The 22,911-nt window shown below is 51.0% G+C and overlaps 2 protein-coding genes across 19 annotated transcripts in view; both read right to left on the reverse strand.

The window, feature by feature from the left end:
- Kcnq4 (potassium voltage-gated channel subfamily Q member 4) overlaps positions 1-3,516 on the reverse strand; it is a 48,763-nt gene extending 45,247 nt beyond the window's left edge. For all 5 annotated transcript variants that reach the window (XM_087215194.1, XM_087215195.1, XM_087215193.1 and 2 more), the window contains exon 1: positions 3,203-3,516. In XM_087215194.1, coding sequence (XP_087071320.1) covers positions 3,203-3,516 — 314 coding nt within the window. The remainder of the gene's footprint in view (positions 1-3,202) is intronic.
- A 12,181-nt stretch (positions 3,517-15,697) lies between these two features.
- The window catches only part of Nfyc (nuclear transcription factor Y subunit gamma), a 68,645-nt gene continuing 61,431 nt past the window's right edge, over positions 15,698-22,911 (reverse strand). For 12 of the 14 annotated variants that reach the window (XM_087215208.1, XM_013068172.3, XM_087215203.1 and 9 more), the window contains 3 exons: positions 20,397-20,504; positions 17,828-17,887; positions 15,698-16,566 (listed from right to left, as the gene is read on the reverse strand). In XM_087215208.1, the coding sequence (XP_087071334.1) occupies positions 16,447-16,566; positions 17,828-17,887; positions 20,397-20,504 (288 nt within the window). In that variant the 3' untranslated portion in view covers positions 15,698-16,446. The remainder of the gene's footprint in view (positions 16,567-17,827; positions 17,888-20,396; positions 20,505-22,911) is intronic. The other 2 variants (XM_087215209.1, XM_087215200.1) reach the window with 1 other exon arrangement.

Raw genomic sequence — 22,911 nt, forward strand, 5'->3', positions numbered from 1 at the left:
TGAGGTCTTGTCCTCTGCATCTGCCACCAACTGACCACATGATTTTGGTCTCTGGAGCCTTAGTTTTCTCAAAAGCAAAATGGGGCTGTCAAAATGTGAGGACCAGCCTGGTGTAATGCCTGAGGGTCCTGGGTACCCTTTGCAGGGATTATTTCCAACCCAGATGATGTGCTTTCTCAGATGGTCAGGATGCGAGGTCTGGGACCTCCAGGGTTAGGAGTCTGAGGGTTCTAGGAGCTGCTACCACCTCCTCCCCTCTATTCCCACAGCTTCTGACCCCAGGGACAAGGCTGAGGGAGGATGTTTACAGAGCCGTAAACCTTCACATAGAGAAAGTCTGCTGGGCAGCTGGGGGGCTGGGAGCAGCAGGCAAGTGTCTCACAGTAGCTTCGGAAGCATGGTGGGCCACAGGCCTTGCTCTGTACCAGCTCCTCTCAGCTCCTGGACTCCAGGGGAGGCTGGTGTGGCCTTCAAGAGGGTGCTACAAGGGTGAGCATTCCCCACAGGGCCCAGGAAACAGAATGGGCAACAACAGTCTCTGCAAAACACTGAGAGCTGGGAAGGGTTGAGAGCCTATCCCGGGGTGGGGTGCAGGGTGTTGAGACCAGGAGTCTAAACAGAGAGGAAGAGCGCAGAGGAGACCCCTCATTCTGGATCTCAACAAGACGACACGAGGTGGCTGGGGATTTAGCTCAGTGGTTCTGGCGCCTGCCTCTGAAGCGCAAGGTTCCGAGTTCGATCCCTGGTACCAAACAAAAACCAAACACACACACACACACACACAAAAGAAGACACGAGTTGTCATTCTCATTTCCCAGAGTGGCAGCTGTTGGCAGGAGAGGCCAAATCAAGCTTGTCCTATCTATGGGCATCCCGTCCCTGACCCCCAGGTGTCAGAAAAGGTGCAGGTTCTCTGTGGAGCTGGAGGGGTCGGCCTGGCAGCTGTGAGGGAGATGTCCCAGCTCCCTCCTTCCTAAGCCTTCTCTTCCAAGATCTTCTGAGGGGCCCTCTTGTCACCGGCCTGTGTCTGTGAGAAGGAGGTCCTAGCTAACTGTATGCACACAGCAGTTGGGCTGTCTCTGAGGGAGACTAGGGAAGGAATGAGGGGAGGACTAGATATCCAGTGGCAGGAAGCACTTCTTGCCAAGATCACATAAGACCCTACAGTGAGTGGCTGAGAAATCCCACATCTGGATCTCTTCAAGAACAGGGGAGACTTCTGTGTGGGGCCCTCCCCCAGCCGAAATAATAACAGCCATCCCTCACACTCAGACAGGCCCTTGCAGCTTACCAAGCTCTCTCCCATTCATTTTCTCAGCAAGAGGGAGACCGCAAGTTTGGGGTTTCTACCCATTTTGATGATCTACAGATCTAAAGTTCAGAGAGGTCCAGCAACCAACACAAGGTCACAGAGTGGCCAAGAAGTGGGGCTTCTGGAGCCTCAGGCCACTCTGACCTCTAAGATGGATGACCAGTTCTCAGAGACCTGAACATCAGCATGTTTTCATATCACATTTCTTCCCCCAGAGCTCCAAAAAACATCTTAGCCCTGGGCTCTTGGGGACAAGGGGTCAGGACAAGCACTGGCCTGGCCAAGGCATTCCTGGCAGCCACTCTCAGTGAGCAGCCCCTGCTCCTCACCTCCCACCCTACCAGCACTGAACCTCATCCTTCCAACCATCCTCTGTATCGAGAAATGTTCACCCCAACCCTCCCAGGGGAATCTTGACCCAAAGCCTGACCTCACGTCCTATGCCAGGGATTTCTACTCAAAGTCAAGGCTGGCACCCCCAGTTACTTAATGGCTAAAGGAGTTCTCTTTCTCTCTCCCTGATCCCCCTTCCTCCCCTTCCTCTCTGAAATTCAGGGCCTAGTTCAGAAGGGGGAAAGGCAGGCAAGCCTGCACCAGAGGGACACGCAGAAAGACAAACCAGAAGGCAGGTGGGGAAAACCAGGTAGAAGACAAGCTGTCAGGTGGACAGGTGTATAGACAAATAGGTAGACACACAGATCATCGGACAGACTGAGGGAAGGATGGAAACTGACCAGCAGAAAGATTGCAGGATTATTAGGTGGAAAGATGAACAGACAGGCCAATACACACACAGATGGAATTCAGCCTGGTAGAAGCACTGTCGGACTATCAGGTAGAAGTTAAGAGGGCCACCCAAGAGACCCCAGGACTCAAGGGGTGGTGAGAGCAGATTAATAGCACATTTTCCAAGGACTGGAGGTTTCTCTCGGGCACCTCTGAGTGTCCCAGCGCCAGGCCCAGCCCTTTAACTGATATCTGTGTGGCCTCTCATGTTCCTGGCTGGGCCAGGCCGTCCCCCAAGACGGAGCTCTGAGCTGCCAAAATTCACTCTTTACATCCAAGAGGGGTCAGTGTTTTTGAAAGTTGTAGTGGCCTGGGGAGGGGGAGGAGGCACCTGCAGTGTCAGTGTTTCCAAACATACCCCTCTCCTCTTTCTTTTTCCCCCAGTACCCAGAGCCAGGCCTGGTGTGGCTGGCCAGCAAGGCAGGCTCACTGGGCCACCGCGGCAGGGCAGAGCAGGGCAGCAGAGTCCTGCTACTGCTGCTGTGAAGCTGAGGGTAGGGGGCAAAACTCCTAAAGACACCGATAAGCCAGACACAGAACACAGGCCTGTCAGGGCCATGGGGATCCCCAAACACCTACAACCAATGGCCTACCCTGGCTGGGGAGGGGGCTCCCTGGGGAGGTGTATTCCCAAGGGGAGCCCAGGAGGGGCCCATCATAGCCGCAGAGCTGGGAAGGAGGTGACAGAAGACATGGGGGCCAGGGGTCCTCTCTATGTCGGGACACAGGCAGGCAGAGGCAGGATGAGGAAAAGGAGCCTCATTATAGTGACTCCTGACTTTGCCAAGCAGAGAGGGGCAAGAAGCTGGATGTGAGAGTACCTGGGACAGCGGGGCAGGGGCCAGCGATCCGGATGGAAGTAAGGAGTAGAGGTGGAAGAGGTCAGAAGAGAGGGCAGCAGGGGTCGGGACTGGGAGATCCGAAGTTAGGGTCAGGCTGGGGAAGCCAACGAGGGGTCTCAGGCGGGAGAGGCAGAGATGAGGGTCAGGACGGAGCAGGGAGGCGGAGCCAGGGCGGGGCGGCGGTCCCCTGGGAGGCTGGCGGGCGCGGGGGGTGGGGGGGCAGCGCGAGGGCAGACGGAGGGGCGCTGGGTCGCAGACTCACATGAAGACGTGGTAGACGAAGGCCCAGCCGCGGGGCCGCTCCAGCACGTTGTAGACCCAATTCTGCAGGCGACGGTAGCGCTTGTGAGCGGCGGAGGACCGCTGGCCGCAGGCGGAGCCCGAGCCAGAGCCCGGCCCAGGGAGGGGCGCGCCCGGCGGCAGGGGGCTGCCCAGGAGGCCGTGGCGGCGCGGGGAGCCTCCCCCGCCCGCCTCGCCCTGCTCGCTCTGCACGGCGGTGAGCGCCAGCAGCTCGGCGCGGGGAGCGTCCCCGGGTGGGGGACCCAGGCCGAGGCGGCGCGGGGGGGCTTCGGCCATGGGCGGCGCCAGGCAGTGGGGGCCGGAGCCTGGTGCGGGCCGGGCCGGGGGCGCGCTCAGGGGCGCATGGCTAGGAGCCGGGGCCCGCGGGGCGCCCCGAGGTGGGCGCGGGCGGCGGGGGCTAGGGGCCGGGCCGGGGCCGTGCCGGGGCAGGGGGCGGGCACTCCGAGCCTGGGGGCTGCCGGAGCCCGCAATGACCGCCCGCTTCCCCGGCGACTGGGGCGGCTCTTTCCGACTCCAACTCTCTTATTACGCGCTCCATGCCGCTCGCCTTTCCACCTGCCGCCGGCGCCGCTCACATGTCAGCCTCCCCCGCCCCGCCCCTCCCCAGCCCGCCCCCGCCCGCCCCGCGGCCGACTTCCCAAATCGGGAGGGAATGAGGGAGCCAAGAGCGAGGCAAGGCGGAGGGGGGGGACGAAGGCGGTGGGGCAGGGCGCGCGGGCCGCCGAGTCGGTGCCCGGGCGGGACCGCGTGGCGGGGCAGCGCGCGCGGACCGGGAGGCTGGGCGTGTGCGAGGGCTGTGCGCGGCTGCGGAGACAGGGTGGCTCCGAAGGGTGGCCTGGGGATGGGACGCCTCGTAGGTGGCTGTGGAAATTGGGGCGTGGAGTGTGGAGTTGTGGCCGCCGTCGTGCATGGGACACGGTGTCCTGCGGAGTTTGGACGTGCGTGGGTGGAGAAGCGACTACTTGTGTGTGCAGAATGAGCAGTTTTGCATCTGCGAGCTGCGGTGTGGGTGCGTGTGAAGATGCATGCACTTCTGGCTGGTGGTGTAAGCGATGAGTGTGCATGCCGGGTCGGGCAGGGTACGGTGAGCGCAGTGCTGGGTGCCAGCTAGGGAAGCCGGTGCAGGTGCGCGGGTGCTACCTGAGGGGCCTGGTGCGCAGGGGCCGCCCAGATGCATGGGATGTACATAGCATGGTGGGCCCCAGACATGTCTGTGTTTCCCCCATCTCTAAGATGCCCTTCTTCACGATGGGGGAGCGGGGGGAAGAGCCCCCGGTTAGCCACCCCGCCCAGAAGTGGGGCTCCCCGGATTCCTGTTCCTACTCCCCTGCCCCGTGGGAAATTCTCCCGTGCATTACTCCCAGGTCAGGGAAACAGGCTCAGGGCAGATGGGGTGTGGGGAGGTGAGCGCTGAGCCAGCTTTAGGAGAACTAGTCAGGGTCCTCCCAAGGGCCCACAGAGTCCTACCAGAGAAGGAGAAGAGGAGACATTCCCACAGAGCACCCCTCTGGCTGAAAAGTCCCTCTTGCTGCCTGACCTCCTTGTCTGGCTGTCTGGGCGACCCTTTCCCTTTAGCCGCGGCCTCTGAGCAGGGCAGTAATTCAGGTGTCCTGATCTTCCTTCCCTCTTCTCCTGCCCAAAGCTGGGGCTGACCGGCCTCTCCCTCTGTAGGCCCTGCCCTGGGGTGAAGAGCTTCCGCAGCAAACTCTTCCCAGTTCCTCCGGGAGGATCTCGGGGGACAGCCGAGCAGGAGAGGGGGGGGGGGACGGCGAGCTCAATTCTCAGCTGTCAGCAAAGGCAGCATTGATCTGCTGAGCGGCAGTAGGGGAGGGCGGGAGGCAGGGCTGTGGGCGGGCTGTGAGGGCGCTGTAGGGACCCGGGGGTCCCCAAGCTGTGCTTGGCAGCCAGTAGCACCCCAGCTCCTTAGTGACCTTTTTCCTTCTGCTTGGCCGGGGGCACCTTCTGGGGTCTGACCTGAATCTCTCCTGTAGCCCCTGGCTCCAGGTGTGCCCAGGCGGAGAGCTTGGTGCCCCTGGGCAGGTTATGTACTGATCTTCAAGCAGTTGGGGAAGGTTTCTAGACCCCGGATGCAATGGATGCACTATGGATGACCCGCCTCAGCTGGTTGGGTAATCTCTCCCTTAAGCAGAAGCCAGTATCCCCCCCCCCCGACACACACTACATGGCATTGCCTCCCCTGACCCTGAGTAGCTGCCTGTCTGGGCATCTTCCATCTGGAATCCAGGGGGTGTGACTAGGGTCTGGATGTGAATGGTACCAAGGAAAGCAGCTGCCAAAGGCCTGGGGTCTTTTGAGGCTCTTTGGTGGCAGAAATGGAACTTGAATTCAGGTTGCCCTTATCACACTCAGAATATTTAAAATTGGGTCTGTTCTGGGAAATCTGATCCTCTAGCTCAGCATCACCTCTGAACCCTATGCCTCTCTTCCTGTTTGGGGAACTTCAAAGGTCCCTTCTCCTCCTCTGTGGAGCCCTCTCTGTAGGGAGATGGCCTCTTATCATCTTTCCCAACTTCAGCTCCAGGTCACCTCTTCAAAGACAATGGGAGGAAAGAGACTGTAGCTGCAGCTAGAAGGATGGAAGTTAGATCTCAGGAAGCACTTCCTGTTTCTCCTGCAGGTACACGGCTATTCAAAGTATAGAGCGCCTCTGAGCTCTTCCTGAGGGGTGGAAGGGATGGAAAGTGGCTGTAGGAGGCCCTGGCAAAGTTTAGTTGGTGCGTGTGTGTCCGTGCCCAGGAAAGTGGAGGAGGCAGAGGAGAAAGTCCAGTTCAGAGAGGACAGGTGGCCACTCTGAGTGTCATCCTGTGGCTTTTCTGCCCCCATCCGGATTCCCAGGACATGACTGGGAGGATGGACTTTCCCCACTTCGGCCTTAGTGACTAAGACACTTTTCTGAGCAAACAGCTGTCCCACGCTTGCTCAGTTGACCCCTCTGCTGGAGGGAGGTGGGGTTGTGCTGGTTTCCTGCCCTCCTTCTTCCCGCTCGTCCACCTGTTCCCTCGGCTTCATCCTCAGCAGCTTCCTTCCCAACCCCCAGCACCACGTTCCTCCCTGGTCACACTGCCAAAATGTCCCTGCTCTACCCAGACCCACCCACTGTCCCACCTGTGCAGTCCCTCCTCTGGCCTGCACTTCACTCTTCCCATCTATTGGGGAAGGGGGCAGGCTCCAAGACCTGCTGTGATTCATCACTGTCCCCATCATCCATCAGTGGAGCAAGTATTGATTGGGAGGAAGAGCGGGGAGGGAGAGTGCTCCCATTTGCTGAGCACCAACTGTGTGCCAGGCCCTGTCCCTTATAGGACAAAGAGCAGGTTAAGGCTCAGAGAAGTGCGGGAACTTCAGTTGGTGACCCCAGAACTGCCTATGACCTGTGCTCTCCCTCTGGCTGGCACCTGCCTATGGGGCCATGAGTGGTTAGGTCAGTGGTGGCGGCTGAGGGAACTGTATGTGGCCAATCCTTGTTCTCCAGGACTCACTTCTGCCAGGAGGTGAAAGGTCTGAAAGGATGAAAGTTCAGAAGTGGCTGGGACCTCAGCCTTTGGGGCCAGCCAGGTTCAGCCTGTTATTGACTCCCTGTGAGACCTCAGGTCATTGAAGGGCTTGGGTTCCTCTCCTGGGATGGGAGAGGGTGATTAAAGTCAGCAGTTTTCTGACTTCATCAGCAAGGGAATCCTTTTTACAGACAGAATCATAAGGTAGCACATAATGTATAAAACCAGTTGCTGTGGCTGGGTGGGGAGGGGGGGTTCCACCCACCTTGCCTCTCCGCTCTCCCTGCACCCAGGAACCCCGGGGTTTCCTTATAGTTTTAATGGTTGCTAGAGAAAGGAGGGAGGTGTCTCCCCTGGCAGTGACAGAGGGAGCCTTGTTGGGGACAAACGTGGGGAGGACTCAGGGAGGTCCAGAGAAGTATAACCCATAATGCCTACATCTTCCATCAACAAAGCTGGGCTGAATGCTAAGCCTCCTGCATGATGCCAGACCTGCCTTGTCTCTCAGCATCCCGAGACCCCTGGGAAACAACACTGTTCATACCCTCATTTTATTTTTATGTTTTTTAGTACTGGAGATTGAACCAAGGGCCTCACACATGCTAGGCAAGCCCTCTACACTGAGCTACATCCCCAATCCTTTTAAATTTTGAGACAGGGTCTTCCTAAGTTGCCCAGGCTGACTCCAAACTTCCTATCTTCCTGGCTTAGCCTCCTGAGTAGCTGGGGTACAGATGCACACTGTGCAGTACTCACCCCCACTTTACAGTCAAGAAGACCGAGCCTCAGTAGAGATTTACCTAACAGAGTGCTTGACCCTTGTTGCAGTGCATGTAAGTGGGGCATTGGGATGGCAGGATTTCTAGAGCATGGGGGAGGATGAGAACATATGGCCAGAGGGATGCAGGAGGCCTTGAATGCCAGGCCAAGGGTACTTTGACTGGATAGGAAACAGGAAGCCTGGCCAGTGTCTGAGCCTGGTATACTGCAGAAGCTGAGGCGCCTCAGGAGAGAGCGCAGGAGGGGTGGGCAAAGGGCACCCGCACGAAGGAAGATTGACAGTGCTGAGACAGAAAGCCCTGAACCAGCGGTCGGGGCGGGGCTTCCAATCCTGCCTGTACATACAGTACTTCCCTAATCTCTGGCTGTCGTGAGGGCTGGATTTGAAAGTCACATATTGTGTAAGGATTATGTACAGATTATGTACAAACATGAGCCATCCATTTTGGCGGAGAGGGTGCTCATGGCTGACAGCACCACAGTGTTGCCTCTGGAGCCCACCTCCACAGAAAGCAGAAGGAGGGAGATAGGAGCGTTAAAGCCTTCTTGTCCCCTATGCAGCCCAGAAATGACAGGAGCCTTAGCCTGCCCAGTGGATGAAGGGGCTGGAGGAACCCAGGGAGTTGTCCTTGAGAGCTGAGTAGTCACTGAGCTGCCCCCTGGCCAAGGCCAAGCTGGTCAGGCTAGTCAGCCCAGAGCCACAGGAAGTGGGGAGGGAACAATGTGTATGAGCTCAGCGAGAGTGAACCCCCACTGATCTAAAACCTGGAGGGGGGCCTAAGGAGGAGACACCGGAAAAAGGATGCGGAAATGAAGGTCAAAGCCATCCCTTCTTGCACTGCTTCTCCTCTGCCTTCAGGATTCTTCCTCTTTAACCCTGCTCCTGGAAGATTGGGCAGAAGGCCAGTAGCCCAGGGGTCCTGCTGGTAGGTTCCATGTTCTCAGTGACAGCGACTAGGACAGTGGAACTGCTGGAAAATAACGGGAAGGACTGTTCTGAGTCCCGAGTGTGCATCACAAAAGATCTTCCCTGCTTTCCTGGTGGGAGGAACTTGGATGAGGGCAGGAGGTGGTGTGAGAAGAAGGGACTGACACAGAGTAGGAAAAGGTTTTCAGAAAAGGGCTTCATAAGGGAGCTGGGGGTTCTGGGAGGAGGGCTCGGAAGAGAGGCAAGAGTAGCTCAGTGACAGGGTGAAGAGTCTCAGAGAGCAAGACTTCCAGGTCAAGCTTGACCTTAAGCTGACTCAGGTTCCCAGAGACTCCCTTGTCTCTGACCCAAGCTTGATCAAACTTATGGAAGCCAGGTGTGCTGGCACATGTCTGTAGTCCCAGCTACCCAGGAGGCTGAGGTAGGAGGATCTCAAGTTCAAGGCCAGCCTGGGCAATTTAGCAAGACCCTGTTTCAAAAAATAAAAGGGTTGAGGGTATAGCTAAGTGGTAGTGTCCCTGGGTTGGATCCCCAGTACTGCCAAAAGCAAAAATGGAACAATAACAAACCCAACTCCTATGGAAGTCCCCTCTTCCTTTAAATATTAGATATGCAAGATATATGCTGGGTTTTAAAAAAAATATCCAGGCTCAAAAGCAAGAATTAGAGGGCCAGGGATTTAGCTTAGTGGTTTCACTACCTGCTGCACAAGCCCAAGGACCCGAGTTCGATCCCTAGTACCAAAAAAAAAAAAGCAAGAATTAGAAATCTTTTTTTTCTTCATTACTGAGGATTGAATTAAGGGGAGTTCTGTCACTGAGCTAAATCTCCAGTCTTTTTAACAGGTTCACAATGGGGCCATTAATTCATATGGGCCATTAATTCATATGTCTCACTTCTGGGTGGCTCTGAACCACCTGTGGTATATGGACAACTGTCTCATTGGGCTGCATGGAATGGTCCCATCCAGTGGTACAGGCCACCCAATGGGACAGTCATGCATGAGCCACTGGTGGTACAAGGTGGCAGGAACATGTTTAAAACATTTCTATTTTGAGACAGGGTTTCACTGAGTTGCCAAGTTGTCCAGGCTAGACTTGAATTTGTGATTCTCCTGCCTCCTTCCTCAGTGCTGAGATTACAGGCATGCGCCATCATGTCTCGCTTAGAAAGAGAAATCTTTAAGGCAGAAGTGAGAGGGTATTCCTGGACATGAGAAAGTTGCCACTTGAGGGGAGTTCAGTGTTGCAGTAGGGACAGGAATGGTAGCTATAGTCTTCACAAATGGCAGGGGTACAGTAGGCGCCTTGCTTAATACTGGATCTTTGCCTGCCACCTGATCCTGGCTTTAGGGAGAGTGAATACCCATGTGAGTATGACATCTCATCCTGTCTATGTGGGGAGACGGAAGGTGCAGGATTTGATATCCATGCCATCCAAAAACCCCAAGTCACTGGGGCATTGTGATGCACACCTATAATCCCAGCACTCAGGAGGCTGAGGCAAAAAGTTTGAGGCCAATCTGGGCTACCTAGTGAGTTCAAGGACAGCCTGAACTACATAGCAAGACTCTGTCTCAAAAAAACAAAAACAACAATAAAAACAAAAACCCCAAGTGAAGACACTAATATAAGAGCTCTTTGAGGCTAGTGCAACCCCACATGGCTTGGGCACATACAACTGAGAAACCCTCCTGTGTGGTGACTTTCACATCCTATGGCAGTCAGGAAAGTGTGCTGATGATAGTCTTGAGGATATACTTCACAACATATTAGAAGCACAGTACCTTGAGAGACATATCACTCATGGAAGAAGTCATACTTGAAGACCCAGAGAAAATGGAGCAATGTGAAAATAAATTTAATATAGTTAAAATTTTCAAGAAGATAAAGGAAGAAATGATATCTATCCAATAAGAACAGAAAGACATCAAACATGAACATGCAGTGGAAATGAAAACTAGCTAGAAATTTTAGAAATGAAAATTAGTCACTGACATTGAAAAAAAAACCCCAAAAGATGAGTTAGTAAATACAGCTGAAAAGAGAATTACTGAATTAGAAGCTAGAGCTTAGGAAATTTTCTAGAAGAAAGCACAGAACAATAAAGAAACATGAAAGGAAAGAGACATTAAAGATTGGATAAGACTATTGCATATGTACTATTAGTTTCACAAAGATACTGAATAGAGTGACTGAGCTCTTCCAGAAATTAGACATGAATTTCCAGTTTTAGAAGGCCCACCCCAGACTGCCTAGTAAGAGATCTTTCAAAACAAAACAAAATTATATCTAGACACCTTGTAGTCAAAGTGTAGAATATCAAGAATAAACAGGAAATTCTAAAGGCCACCAGAGAGAAAAGAAAGCTTATCTACAAAGGTCCGATAATTGAATTGACAGTAAACTTCTCATCAGCAACAACAGATGCCAAAAGACAATGGAAGAGCATCTTCAGAGTGCTGAGGGCAAATAATTGTGAACCTTTAATTTCCTGTCTTGCCAAACTGTCATCTAAATCAAAGGGCAAAATAAAGACATTTGGACACATATGAGATCTTAGAAAGCTTCTGTCTCACACACCTTCACTGAGAGAGAGAAGCACAGGGACTTGGGAGGAGTTAGGAGCTCACAGAGGTGTCTTGGGGCTCAGCGGAGGCCAGGCCTCGGAGGAGGGGCAGAGGCTCAGGCCTGTGGGCAAGCTGGGGCTCTGTTTCAGATCTTACCTCAGCACCAGGCAGACAGAGGAGTGCAGCCAGCCCAGCCTGGCCCAGCTGGGGCCCAGCTCAGGTTCACCCTTTTGAGTGCCAGCCTTACTGTCCTCCTGTCCCCTTTTCCTGGGCTGTGGTAGTGACATAGCACCCAAGTTAGGGCTGACACCACCAGCCTGGCAATGTGAAAAGAAACTTAATAGAGTTAACGTTGGCTGTCTCCGAGGGCCTTGAGGAGACCATGTCCAAGTTTCCTGATCACTGGCTTCCACCTTGGGGTCCTCTCTTCTAGAGAGGTCAGATGTCATCTTACAGAGGCCTAGGGATGACTGGAGCTGTGGGACAAATGCTCAGTCTCTATCCAGAAGTTTGTGAGGGAGGGTCCTTCCTGAACAGAATAGACTGAATGGGAGCTGAGCCACTGGGACACTTCAGGTAGGAGGCTTTTTGGAGCATCTGGCTCCATTCAATCAGCTGGTGGCCTTGGGCAATTTCTTAACCTCTTTGAACCTCAGTTTCTTGCTTATAAAGTGGGAAGAAGGAAAACAAAATGGGGAGAAGGGACCGGGGATTTAGCTCAGTGGTTTTGCCGCCTGCTGTGCAAACACAAGGACCGGAGTTCAATCCCTGGTACCAAAATAAATAAATAAAAATAAAAATAAAATGGGGAGAATACCTACTTAGTGAGGATGTGAAGAGGAAATGAGAAGCCATTTAGGCACCAAGCTTGAGCTGTTTTGTTTTTTGCGGTACCGGGGACCAAACTCAGGACCTTGGCACCACTGAGCTAAATCCCCCTCCCATTGAGCTGTATTTTTCTACACAGCAATTTCTTAAAAGGATAATTTCTAATGCTCCTGCCTAGCCTATTATCAGTGCAAAAACAAAACAGAATAACAAAAAAAAAAATCCTTAAAGAAAAACTCATGGTAAAGCAGATGAGCAGAGGTGGACCGGGTGCAACATGCTGAAGGCCCTGCCTGCTGTCCCGCTGCAGGGATGGCTTTGTGTTCGTTCACTCACTCATCACGTACTGTGACACTCATGGTGCCAGGCTCTGTGCCCTGCTGTACAGGCACAGAGGCGACCCTGAACTGCAGGGCCACCTGTGAGGAAGATGGTCAAGACGAGAAACTTCCTATCAGTGGGATAAGGAGTTGCTTCAGAGCCCAACTTGTTCTAGTGTTTATTGTCTTTTGCACTCATTCCCAACCAATCCCCATCTCCAACTCAATATCCAATATGAGCTCCATAATAGCACCTTCATCTGGCTTATCTTCAGCTGTTTTCAGAATGTCCAAAACAATATCTTATTCACAGAAGGTGCCAAAGAAATATTTGCTGAATGACCATGTATATGAGCTCTAATAATAGTTTGAAGAAGTTGATACGGGAGCATCGAAGAGATCCTCGCTGACTCTGCCCCAGAAATTAGACATTTCTTAGCAAGAGCCATTTAGATTGAGCCTTGATGGATGTATAGGAGATCAATATGTGAAAAGGGGAGTGAAACGGCATTCCAGGCATTGGGGCTAGCACATTCTGAAAACATGGAAGTGAGTTTAGGAACCAGTAATTGGGTGTGACAGGAGCATAGAGTGCATGGGGGTGGTGGAGTGGGAGGAAAGCGAGTTGAGGAGATACGGAGAACCTTGGAGAAACCTGGGCTGTCAGAAAGTCCTTATTAAAATCTGACCCCCATCTTGATGCAACATGTACTGTGGAGCCCAAAGCTTCCAACACTCACTGTCATCCCGCAGAGACTCCTCTCTTCAAAGGGTGAATGTCTTATTAGGAAGGGGGCTAAGGACGTATCCACTGAGAAAAGGGACACTCTCTCAGTTCCTACAATTGTCTCAAATTGAGATGGGGGTGGGGCAGGGCATCTCCCTGATTGTGCCAAGTGTTGCATGCTGCCCCCTTGTGGCCTTGGAAGACTTGTGCAGCAAGGAACCCAGCCAGGTCCTCCGCTCACAATCCCAGGGGTCTCCAACCTCCAGCATCAGGCTCCTGGAGAGTTATTCCAACTACCAGCTGTCCCTTGACTGGACCCAATTACTTTACTTATTCCACATATATATAGGGCAGGGCTAGTGAATTCTGGGAGGTTGAGTAAAAGGAAAAGGCCCACCTTTAGTACCTCACCCCCAATACTAGGGACTGAACCCTGGATGTAAGTGTTGAGCTACATCTCCTCACTTTTTACATTTTTGAGACAGGGGCTAAGTTGCCCAGGCTGGCTTTGAATTTATCGTTATCCTGCCTCAGCTTCCTGAGCAGCTGGGATTATAGGTGTGTTCTAACATACACACATACCACTTTGGCTAGAGAGCAACTGTGCCTGCACAGGGGATGAGTTTCCAGTTTTAACTCCAACCCTAATTAATACAGTGACCTTGAGCAAATCACTGCATTTCACTAGGCCTCTCATGACTCCATCATTAACACAGGGATCTTGATCCTTCTTCCTTTCTCTCCTGCAGGGTCACAGTGAAGATCATCAGGACGGATGCCACAAATGCTAGGGAAAATGTTTAAAGAGTGCTCCGGATGTAAGGGGATCGTGCTGAGTATTAGATAGGGGCTCTCTTGGGCTGCACCAAAGGGTTTGTTTACACCAGGATGGGCCTTGCTGGCAGAGCAATTTAAAGGGAACGTGCTCAGCAGAGAAACTGCTTGCCAATCACAATTGATCGAAACATCTTCAAAACAAGAATGAGTCTATGCCACAGACTCTATGGGGAAATGGGGATCCATCAACTGGCCTAAAATTCCAATTACGCTTGGATTTTCAGGAATGTGTGGAAGAGCAGCAAGGTGGGACAGAGGGCACGAGGAAATGAGATAGTAGAGCTCCTGCATTCTCTTGAGACTGAGCCCCACTGCTGGCTCACTTTTTCTCTCTAGTGTTCTCTCCACGCAAGGGTGGGAACAAAGCAGTCCGAAAGAACTTGCTGATTATTGAATTTTTTGGGGGTACCAGGGATCGAACTCGGGACCTTGTGCTTGCGAGGCAGGCAGCGGAACCACTGAGCTAAATCCCAGGCCCGAACTTGCTGATCATATGGTGTCTCACTGAGATGCATTTGCATACAGGACAGGTGCTTAGGCCCAAGGACTTCCGTTCAAGACAAGTCGATGGCTAGAAGGATGGTAACTGCATACAGAACTTACAAGTTGGTGGAAGCTGCCCCAACTCACTGTGTTACAGGGGCAGTTACTGACTTCTCACATCAGTGTCACCCGCTTTACTTCCCCTCATGACACTGGAAGAGTACTATGTGCCCAAAACTTTGTAGTAGGAAAACAATGTTAGTTTTCTTCCTTTTATGCTGTGAATGAATCTTACCTGGTTCCATCTCTCTGCTTTGGTGACCAGGAAGCTTACCATCAAATCATTCTAACAACTGTGTAAGTTTTGCTGGTTTGTTCTTGTTTTTTATTTATTTATTTTTTTTGGTACCGGGGATCAAACCCGGGTCCTCAGCTTGCGAGGCAGGCGGTGCAACCACTGAGCTAAATCCCTGGCCCTGTGCTGTTTTCATTGCAGGCTATCTCAACTATCTCGTGGAATGAGGTAAGTACTTAAGTGGAATAGAATGACACAGACATGACATAGACATCCAACAGCCCAAGTAAAGGGCAGAAGTGGGCAGACCTAAATCTAGGCAAGATATTTAACCAGGCCTAAGAAGTCTGGGAGGAAGAATGAACAGAGGACAGTGGTACTGCATGAGTCTTTTCTAGCTCTTGAACACCGATTCATGTTCTGCCACTGTGGTCTGAAGTGAGGGAATCCTAAGAGCATCAGGCTTAGGCCTGAAACTGTAATGTAAGCTTCTTCCTCATTCCTCCCTCACTCGACAATCCCAAAGGCAGCAAGTTGCCCATGGTTTTATGGCAAAATGCCTCTTTTTCTGGCATCCAGTTCACTGTTCTTCCCACAACCACAGGCTGCACTCTGGCTATAAAGATGCATGCTGGAGGTTAGAAAGATGGCCCACCAGCGACTTTCTGCTCTCCCTGATCCCAAAGTCAGGAAGCAGGCCCTGGCTCTAGCAGCCATGAGTTGCTGGCTGACAAAAGGACTGAGCTACCCTTCATGGCAGATGCCAAGCCTCTGGTAGTTAGCATGGCCACAGCAGCAACTCAGGCCCAGCCTATGACGGGGAAGACTAGAGGGATTTGCCCTGGCCCTTGTTTGCAGGACAGGGCCAGCATTTTCTAGGAGAGAGAACCCCCTGGCCTTCAATCAAGGAGGACATGTGTGGTAGTCCAGTTAGGTCAGGCAGCTGCATACTTCTGAGCAGCAGACATGTTCTGATGAAGCTTGCTTGTAAAACCAGCCAAGGACCTCAGTCTGGATAACATATATGGTGTAAAAGTGCCCTTAGTTTTGGACACCCCTCCTCACAAGGGTGCCTCTTCTTTCAGATACCCAAACTGAGGACAAACAAACCTTTCCAAGTCTTTTGTAAGTAAAGTGGCCCATGATGTCCCCATACACAGAAACCAACTCTAGAGTATCAAAAATGAGGTTTATTGCATTTCATGCAGTTTGAAGTCCATGCAGAAAAGGAGACTAGCACAATTTTTAATGTGTTTAAAAAGTGAAATTGAGAGGGGGCAAAATGCACAAAGTTCTAATCTCCTTGGGTCCCTGGGAGAGAAGGCTGTGGGGATGAAACCATCTACTCTCCGTGGGGAATGAGTTCATCTCCTAAGCACAAGGAATGTTTCCGTGGCCTCTGGATGCAAGCTCAGGGGTGAGCTTGGGGGTGGGAATTGAACTAGTAAAAAAAGAAGCTAACACATTCATTAGTTCAGTCTGAGGGCAGAACATGGTGGCAAATCTTGGGGCAGCAGCTGTTCCAAGAGTCAGAAAATCTCATGCACCCCTAGGAAGATCTGCTCCTAAGAGAAGTGGCAATGAGAACCAAAAAAAGAAAGAAAAAGAAAAAGTATTTCTCTAACTACACACTTCAAGAAAATGCCATAAATACGTTATTTAATATTCTCATTTCATAGCATTGGACACACAGATCAACATAATGAATTATTAATTCCTTGGGGGGAAAATAGGAAATTAAAAATATTCCATCTTTCTGTTGGAGAATCTCGGTCCCCAGGCATAGGGTGTAGTGCATCAGTGTCCTAGCCTGCAGGAGGTGCTGAGGTCGTCAGGGTCCTCTGGGAAGGGAGGCTGTGCCCATCGCCTGGGGCTGTATGGCAAAAATTATGTTGGGTGTCCTTGGCCTTGCCCACTCAGGCCCTCAGTCACCGGTCACCTGAGGGGCCTGTCCTTCAGAGGGCTGGTTGGCTGACTGGATGAACATGGGCTGGGCGAGGTCCTGGCCTGCAGGCATGGTGACTTGCTGGATCTGGTAGAGCTGCTGCGAGGGGTGGAGAGGAGAGAATGAGGTCACTCCTGGGAGAAGGGGATGCAGCTTCCTATGGGTCTTAAGCTGGTTGGGGGCCCCAAGATACCTCAACCACCACCCACTGGAAGGCATCAGAGGGAGTAGGGGATGTGGGGCTCTCCTGGGGCTGGGAGCAGCAGACACAGGAGGCACCAGCCTGGTGTGAGGGGGTATATGTGTGGTGGGCAGGGAGGAGGTGCAGGGAGCTGCATTTCCTGTGGCTTTCACTTCTCTGGGCTCTGCCTCTCCTGTTAGCTCAGAGCCTTGAGCTTGCTGCACGCTGTTCCTCTGCGACAAACACAAGCAATTTGACTAGTGTACCAGCAGCTTGGAAGTCAGCATTTCCCCAAGTCTTGGCACTCCTCACTGGCGGGGCAGTAGTGATTACCCCCTTGCCTGCTTTCCTCTGCATACCTGGCTCAGGCTGACACTGAACTGCACCTGGATTTCCTACCCAGGGCCTGTGAAGGAGGCGATCTGGTGTTAAACACCAACCCTGTATGGGTGACAAAGCTCTCATGGCCCTTAAGATTAGGCCCTCCTGGCCTCTTGATTTCTCAGAGGCTCCCAAAGAAACCAAAAACTAGGACCCCCACCTATAGGAGCCCTGGCATAAAAGTCTGACACCTGGGACTGTCAGAAGTCAGAGGGGGCCCCACTGCTAGTTCTTTTCCCTTTAGGGCAGCAAAGAACACAAGTTTGGATTCATCGTCCTATAGGTCCCAGTATTTAAAGGGAAAAGCAGCAAGAAAAGGAAGTTTCCTTAAATGGATTTAGAATTACTGAATTCCAGGCACCCAGAGACCACAGGAGGCCAGCCATAGGTTGTCTGCATTTTAACTAACTGTATGTGCTATTACAAAGCATCATGGCTTAGGGGAAAAAAAAGGGGGGAAACAGGAGACTTCCATTCTAATCTGGCTCTGGCTCTGCAATGAACAGCTGATTGAGCACATGTACAAGGCACTTCCTACCTCTAGAGCTTAGCTTACTCATCCGTAAAACGGCAATTTGGGCAACATAATGTTTAAGATTATTTGAGTTCCCAGATGTCTATAAATCTAAAGGATACATGCCTTGACTTAAAAGACTATACCTTTTACAGCAAGTTCCGTCTATTCATTGTCAGTAGAGGACAGGCTAGTTGCTCTAATCATCCAAACCCACATATCACCTGTGACCTTGTTCCCCACAACTCCTTGCCCTTTGACCCTGCCCAAACTGGGTATCCTACCTGTCCATCTGTGAACTGGCTGAATTGCTGCTGTCCTTGCTGGACCTCTGTCTGTGTGATCTGTGGGATGCAAAATGACAGAGTGGGAATGTCAGCTGCAGGGTCTGCTCCACCAGTCCACCACCCACAAAGTCCAAATAAGACAATGCCTATTCGGTGCCCAGAATGAGGCCTAGCACAGAGCAGGTGCTCAATGAGGGTTGGAAATCAAGCCCCCTCGCCCCCCACTTCCTACCACTGATGGTTACCCAAACAGTTGGCACCACATAGCACACAGAACCTGGAGCATGTATGAGACAACTTCTAGTACCTCTTATTGTACTCTTCCTCCTGCAATCACCCGTCACCTCAAGGAGAATACTTAACTCCTTGGTTTTCACAAGAGAATGTGTAACATGGTTTTGGGTAGAAGCCCTAAGAATGCATCTTTCAGCCAATGAAGGTAGATTTTAAAATGCTGGGCAAAGTGGTGAATGGTCCCTTTCATCTTAGAAGGTGGGATCCAAACCAAACCCGTATCACTCAGATTATCTGAGTGGAATATGAAACACCCTGGCAAACAGTGGCCTTGGCAGTCCTCATGGCAAACTTGTGAAGTACTTTTTCCGAGAGGCAACGTGCAGCACTCTGGGCCAAGGGAAGAGAGGGGGAGGGGGAGGGACAGCAGGTACAGCAAGCAAGCCACGTACAGCACATGCACTTAAAATCAAATGTGGGGATTTTAAAATAAATTTACTGACATGTAGATCGTAGCATATGCTGACAACTGCTGAGGACAACTTTTGATAAACTACAAAGACCAGAGCCTGTGCACGTGTGAGTGTATGGAACATCTGACTGGCAATGGACTCTGTACCAGCTCCTGGAATGCTCACAGCCAACCTGCAAGGTAAGGCCTGTGCTCTTGAGTATCCTCGTGACAGCCAAAAACAAGCCCTGCAAGGCCTACCCAGGAGGCTAAGAGAAGCAAGAAAGGGGACAGGTAACAAAGGACTTCATATAAACTTTGTACTACTGTTGCTCATTTTGGGCCTTTCTTCCACAGGTCTATAAACTGCTTGAGGGCAGGAGCTGTTTTGTCCTTAAACTTCCAGTGCAAAGTAAGTATTCAAGAAATGTCTGCAAAATAAATGAATGAGCCTCAGACAAATGGGAACTTCTCCTTATAAATAAGGTTAACTGGGCCACATGGCCAGCAGGACTGCCATTTACAGCAGCTGAAAAGAAAGTCTCATTTACCTTTAAATCACACATATATTATTTGTTTGGCATTCGTTCAACATTTATTGAGCACCTACTAAATGGCAGGTTGTCACAATTACATGTTGTTGTGGAGATTTTAACTGCCCTCTGGCCTATCTCCCTTTTTTCCCAACTCTATTTTCTGGCTTTAGTTCTGTCCCCTAAGTGACCGCTGAGAAACCAAGAACCTGTCTCATTCCTTCCCATTCCCATGCCATAAAAAGCCTTGGGACTCTCAAGAAGAATCTTACAAGGTTTGGAAAAAAAAATTTTTTTTTTGAGACAGGGTCTCGGTATGCAGTTCAGGTTGACCTTGAACTCACGATGTAGCCCAGGCTGGCCTCAAACTCGCAGCACTCCTTCTGCCTCAGCCTCCTGAGTGCTGGGATTACGGGCGTGCACCACCACATCTAACTGAAAAAAATTTTGTAAAGAGAGAGGGACCCAAAGGTGTGGCCAGTCTTAAATTGTGAATCAGTGTCACTGAGCCCCAAGGAAAACTAAGGAAAAGCCCAAATCCACAGATGAGCAGGGAGTAAGAAAGGGGCCCTTTAATGATCCCAGAGACTACATGGAACTCAGAAGCCTTACTTTTGGCTCAATTCTCCAATTTTCCCAAATGAGATCTTTGGAGACCTGCTCACAAACTCAGCTCTGTCACCACTGTCAATAGATGCATCACCAGAAATGCAACTGGGCCAGACGGGTCCAGCTCTTAAACGATCGCTGCTTTTTTTGGGTCTGAGGCAGAAGAATCCATTAAATGCCTCCCCTTGACCAGAATCCCCCAACCTCTGCAAAGGATGTCCATGTCCCTCAATCCTCCAGGGCTGGGGGCAGACTCCTCGACTCTGTGCTCACAGCTTTCAACACTGTAGGGCAGGGGAGGAGATGAGGGGAGACTTTTCTGGCCAGGGGTGGGTGGAGAGGTAGGGTAAGATTGAAGTTTTCTAGAGGGAACAGAAAGTGCCAGAACACCATAGCCACTCGGATTTAAAGATGGAAATGCAGCCTAAGGATTAAGCTTCTCCGGCCTGACATATATGTACACACATCAGGCTTCTTTCAGGTACCCTCACAGCTTCCTCTGGTTTGTGTTTCTCTTTGGCCCTTGAGAACAAATCTAATGTGAGACACCCTTTGAATCCAATCTTCCAATTACCCCCATCTGTTCTTGGGCAGCAGAACAGACTGGGGTATAAGGGTGGGTGGCCCTTGCTGAAGGATGAAGTGGCAAGAGTTGTGTCCTGAAGCACTCCTCTCCAACCAGAAGCCAGCCAGCTGCTGCTTGTCTCCAACTCAAGCCCTGTGTCTCTCTGGTACATACCTGTTGGGCATTCGTGGCAAGCGTCTGGATCTGTCCCTGCACAACTTGGGTGCCTGATACAGGCTGGGCTAAGCGGATATACTGAAGCTGGCCGGCATTCAGCTGTACCTATGTCAGGGGCAGAGACAAAGAGACCACAGGGGGCTGAATTCAATCTCACACAGGCAAGCTTCCCATGACCAGATAGGCTGACTGCCTTCTACCTCAAAAGCCCTCTTAAGAAAAAGTCCTTTTAAACAGAGGTCAATATAAACAACATAACAACACTCCCACCTATAAGTCACACAATACAAATGATATATTCTCTGAACGGACTTGGAAAAAACATTCCCAGAAGATCTTGTGACATATGTGAGAACAGCTTGGCTGTATGCTCATCAACTGGGGGCTCCTGACTATTTGATCACAGCTCATCTAAAGAATTTGTCTTAAAGACAGCCTTGACATTATCAGAATGTCTGTACCTCAAGTGTGGGCCTCTTTTCTCTCCATCTCCACACTTTCTGAGATTGTACAGAGTTCTAGTTCTGTCAAGAACCCAAAGCAGATGACTAGCATTTTGCATCATAGCCCTAGTACTGCCCAATTCTACACTGCACACTGTGGAGGAAAAGGCTGGTCTGTTTTTATTATCTCTGTCCCCAAGAGCCAGGACCAATGAGGGTCTGTGGGACTCTGAAGATCCTTGGTGTTCAGCACTAGCTTCTGGCCAAACACTTCCCCCCTGGGAAAGCAGAATCAATAAACCTTTCACAGAAAAACCCCATCACAGGAAACCGAAGCTACAAAAGTGCCCTTAAACTCCCTCATGCTTACGATTAAGTCTCAGATAATACAATAATACCACAGACTGCATTTAATTGTGTGCTGAAAGCCTTAACTCAGGTTCTTAACGCTCCAGTGTGCCATGAAAGTATTAGTGCTTGGAGCTGTGGATAAAGGGAGGACAGAGGCAATAATTACAACGTGAGGAGCTATCACTCAGCAGACAGCAGGCAGCACAGGATGGACAACAGACATTCACACCAGTGGCTTAGGGGCTGAAAAGCCCTGGGGGCACAGGACTGCCTACCTAGGGGGCCCAGAAACCAGCTTCCTGGCTGCCCAGCCTGGCTCTGTTGAAAGGAAAAGCTTCTTCAGGCCGATAGGCAAAACTGCTTGGGCTACAGCAAATCACATCCTGGCCATAAAGCACTAACTTCGCCACAGAAACTTTATTTCCACGAGGAGCGTGCTGCAGGGATGAAGCTGCACTCCTGGATACAGTGGTAAATCAAACACTTCTCTGAAACTTCTGCCCCCAAAAGATTCAAATCACTGAAAAAAAACTGTGAAATTCTTGGCAGAACATTCCAGAAGCGTCTGTTGGAGGCAAGATGCAGGGACGCAAAACCTAAACCCATTAAGAACCTGGTTCAGAGGAAACAGGGCAAGAGTACTGTGACTTATAGTCATTTCTTTCCTGAGACTATGCCAAGAGGAGCTGTTGGGAAGTTGTGGTGCCAAGCATACATTTCCAACCAAATCCTATAATGCAGCTTCTAGGCTACAACATTAAGTTGCTACTGGGGACTAAACCAGTTGGGTTGAGACTTGGGAAACCACATCTGTTGAGACTCATAGTGGCTGGTCCCAGAAGTCACCAGAACTCCAGCCCAGGCACCCAGAATGAAAGACTATGGTCTTGTCCCAGGAGTGGGGGAATACACTGATAGCCACAGGGATTTAAAATTTTCTGGCTGGGAAGAGACCTTTGCAGAAACCCCAATGTGACAGAAAAGCCATGACCCAAATGGTTCCATGCATTTCAGAGATAGAAGTGAGGAGCTTTTCTTTTTAGGCTTAGGTCAAGTCACCTGCTGATGTGCTGAACCTTAGTTCTCCAAGACAGGGCAGGTCTGATGCTCTTCACAGTCTTTTAATTACAGTGCAAATAAGCCTACTCATTGGGCATCAAGGGAAGTAAAGTCTCTGTCCTGAAGGTTATCACTATTACAAGCACTCTGCTGAGCAGCTGAAGAGTCTGGAAATGCAGGCTCCTGAGCATATATTGAGACCAGTGAGCATGAGGTTGTAGATTCTGCAACAATCTGGGCTAAAGCTTGGTGCCACAAAGGATTAAAGTTACTGCAAGGTAGGGAGTCTTCTTTGGCTTTAATGACCTTGTTTTGGTGCCTTCACATGAAAAAGTAAGAATCATTCAAGAGCGAGGTCTTGGGGCTGGTGGCTGAAACAATGAGGCAAGGCAGAACCAAGTCACTTGGAATTGCTGCTGTGTGTATCATAGAAAGAGACACAGACAGAAACAAACCACTTTCCTAAGCCTTCTCTTGATCCATTACTCTGTAACTTAAGAGGAAGAAAAGTACTTAAAACAGAGCTGAGGATAATTTTTTAGCTTTTTTCAAAGAAGTGGCCAACAGGTCCAAGTGAGCTTTTATAGGAGCCTACATTTCATAAAGGACAGCTCCATGTCACTTATTTTCCAGCTTTTAGTGGGAAAATGACTAAAAGT

This window comes from Heterocephalus glaber, unplaced genomic scaffold, assembly GCF_053883595.1.
Source record: "Heterocephalus glaber isolate CG9 unplaced genomic scaffold, H.glaber_assembly_v1.0 deba00001452, whole genome shotgun sequence".
Taxonomy (NCBI): domain Eukaryota; kingdom Metazoa; phylum Chordata; class Mammalia; order Rodentia; family Bathyergidae; genus Heterocephalus; species Heterocephalus glaber.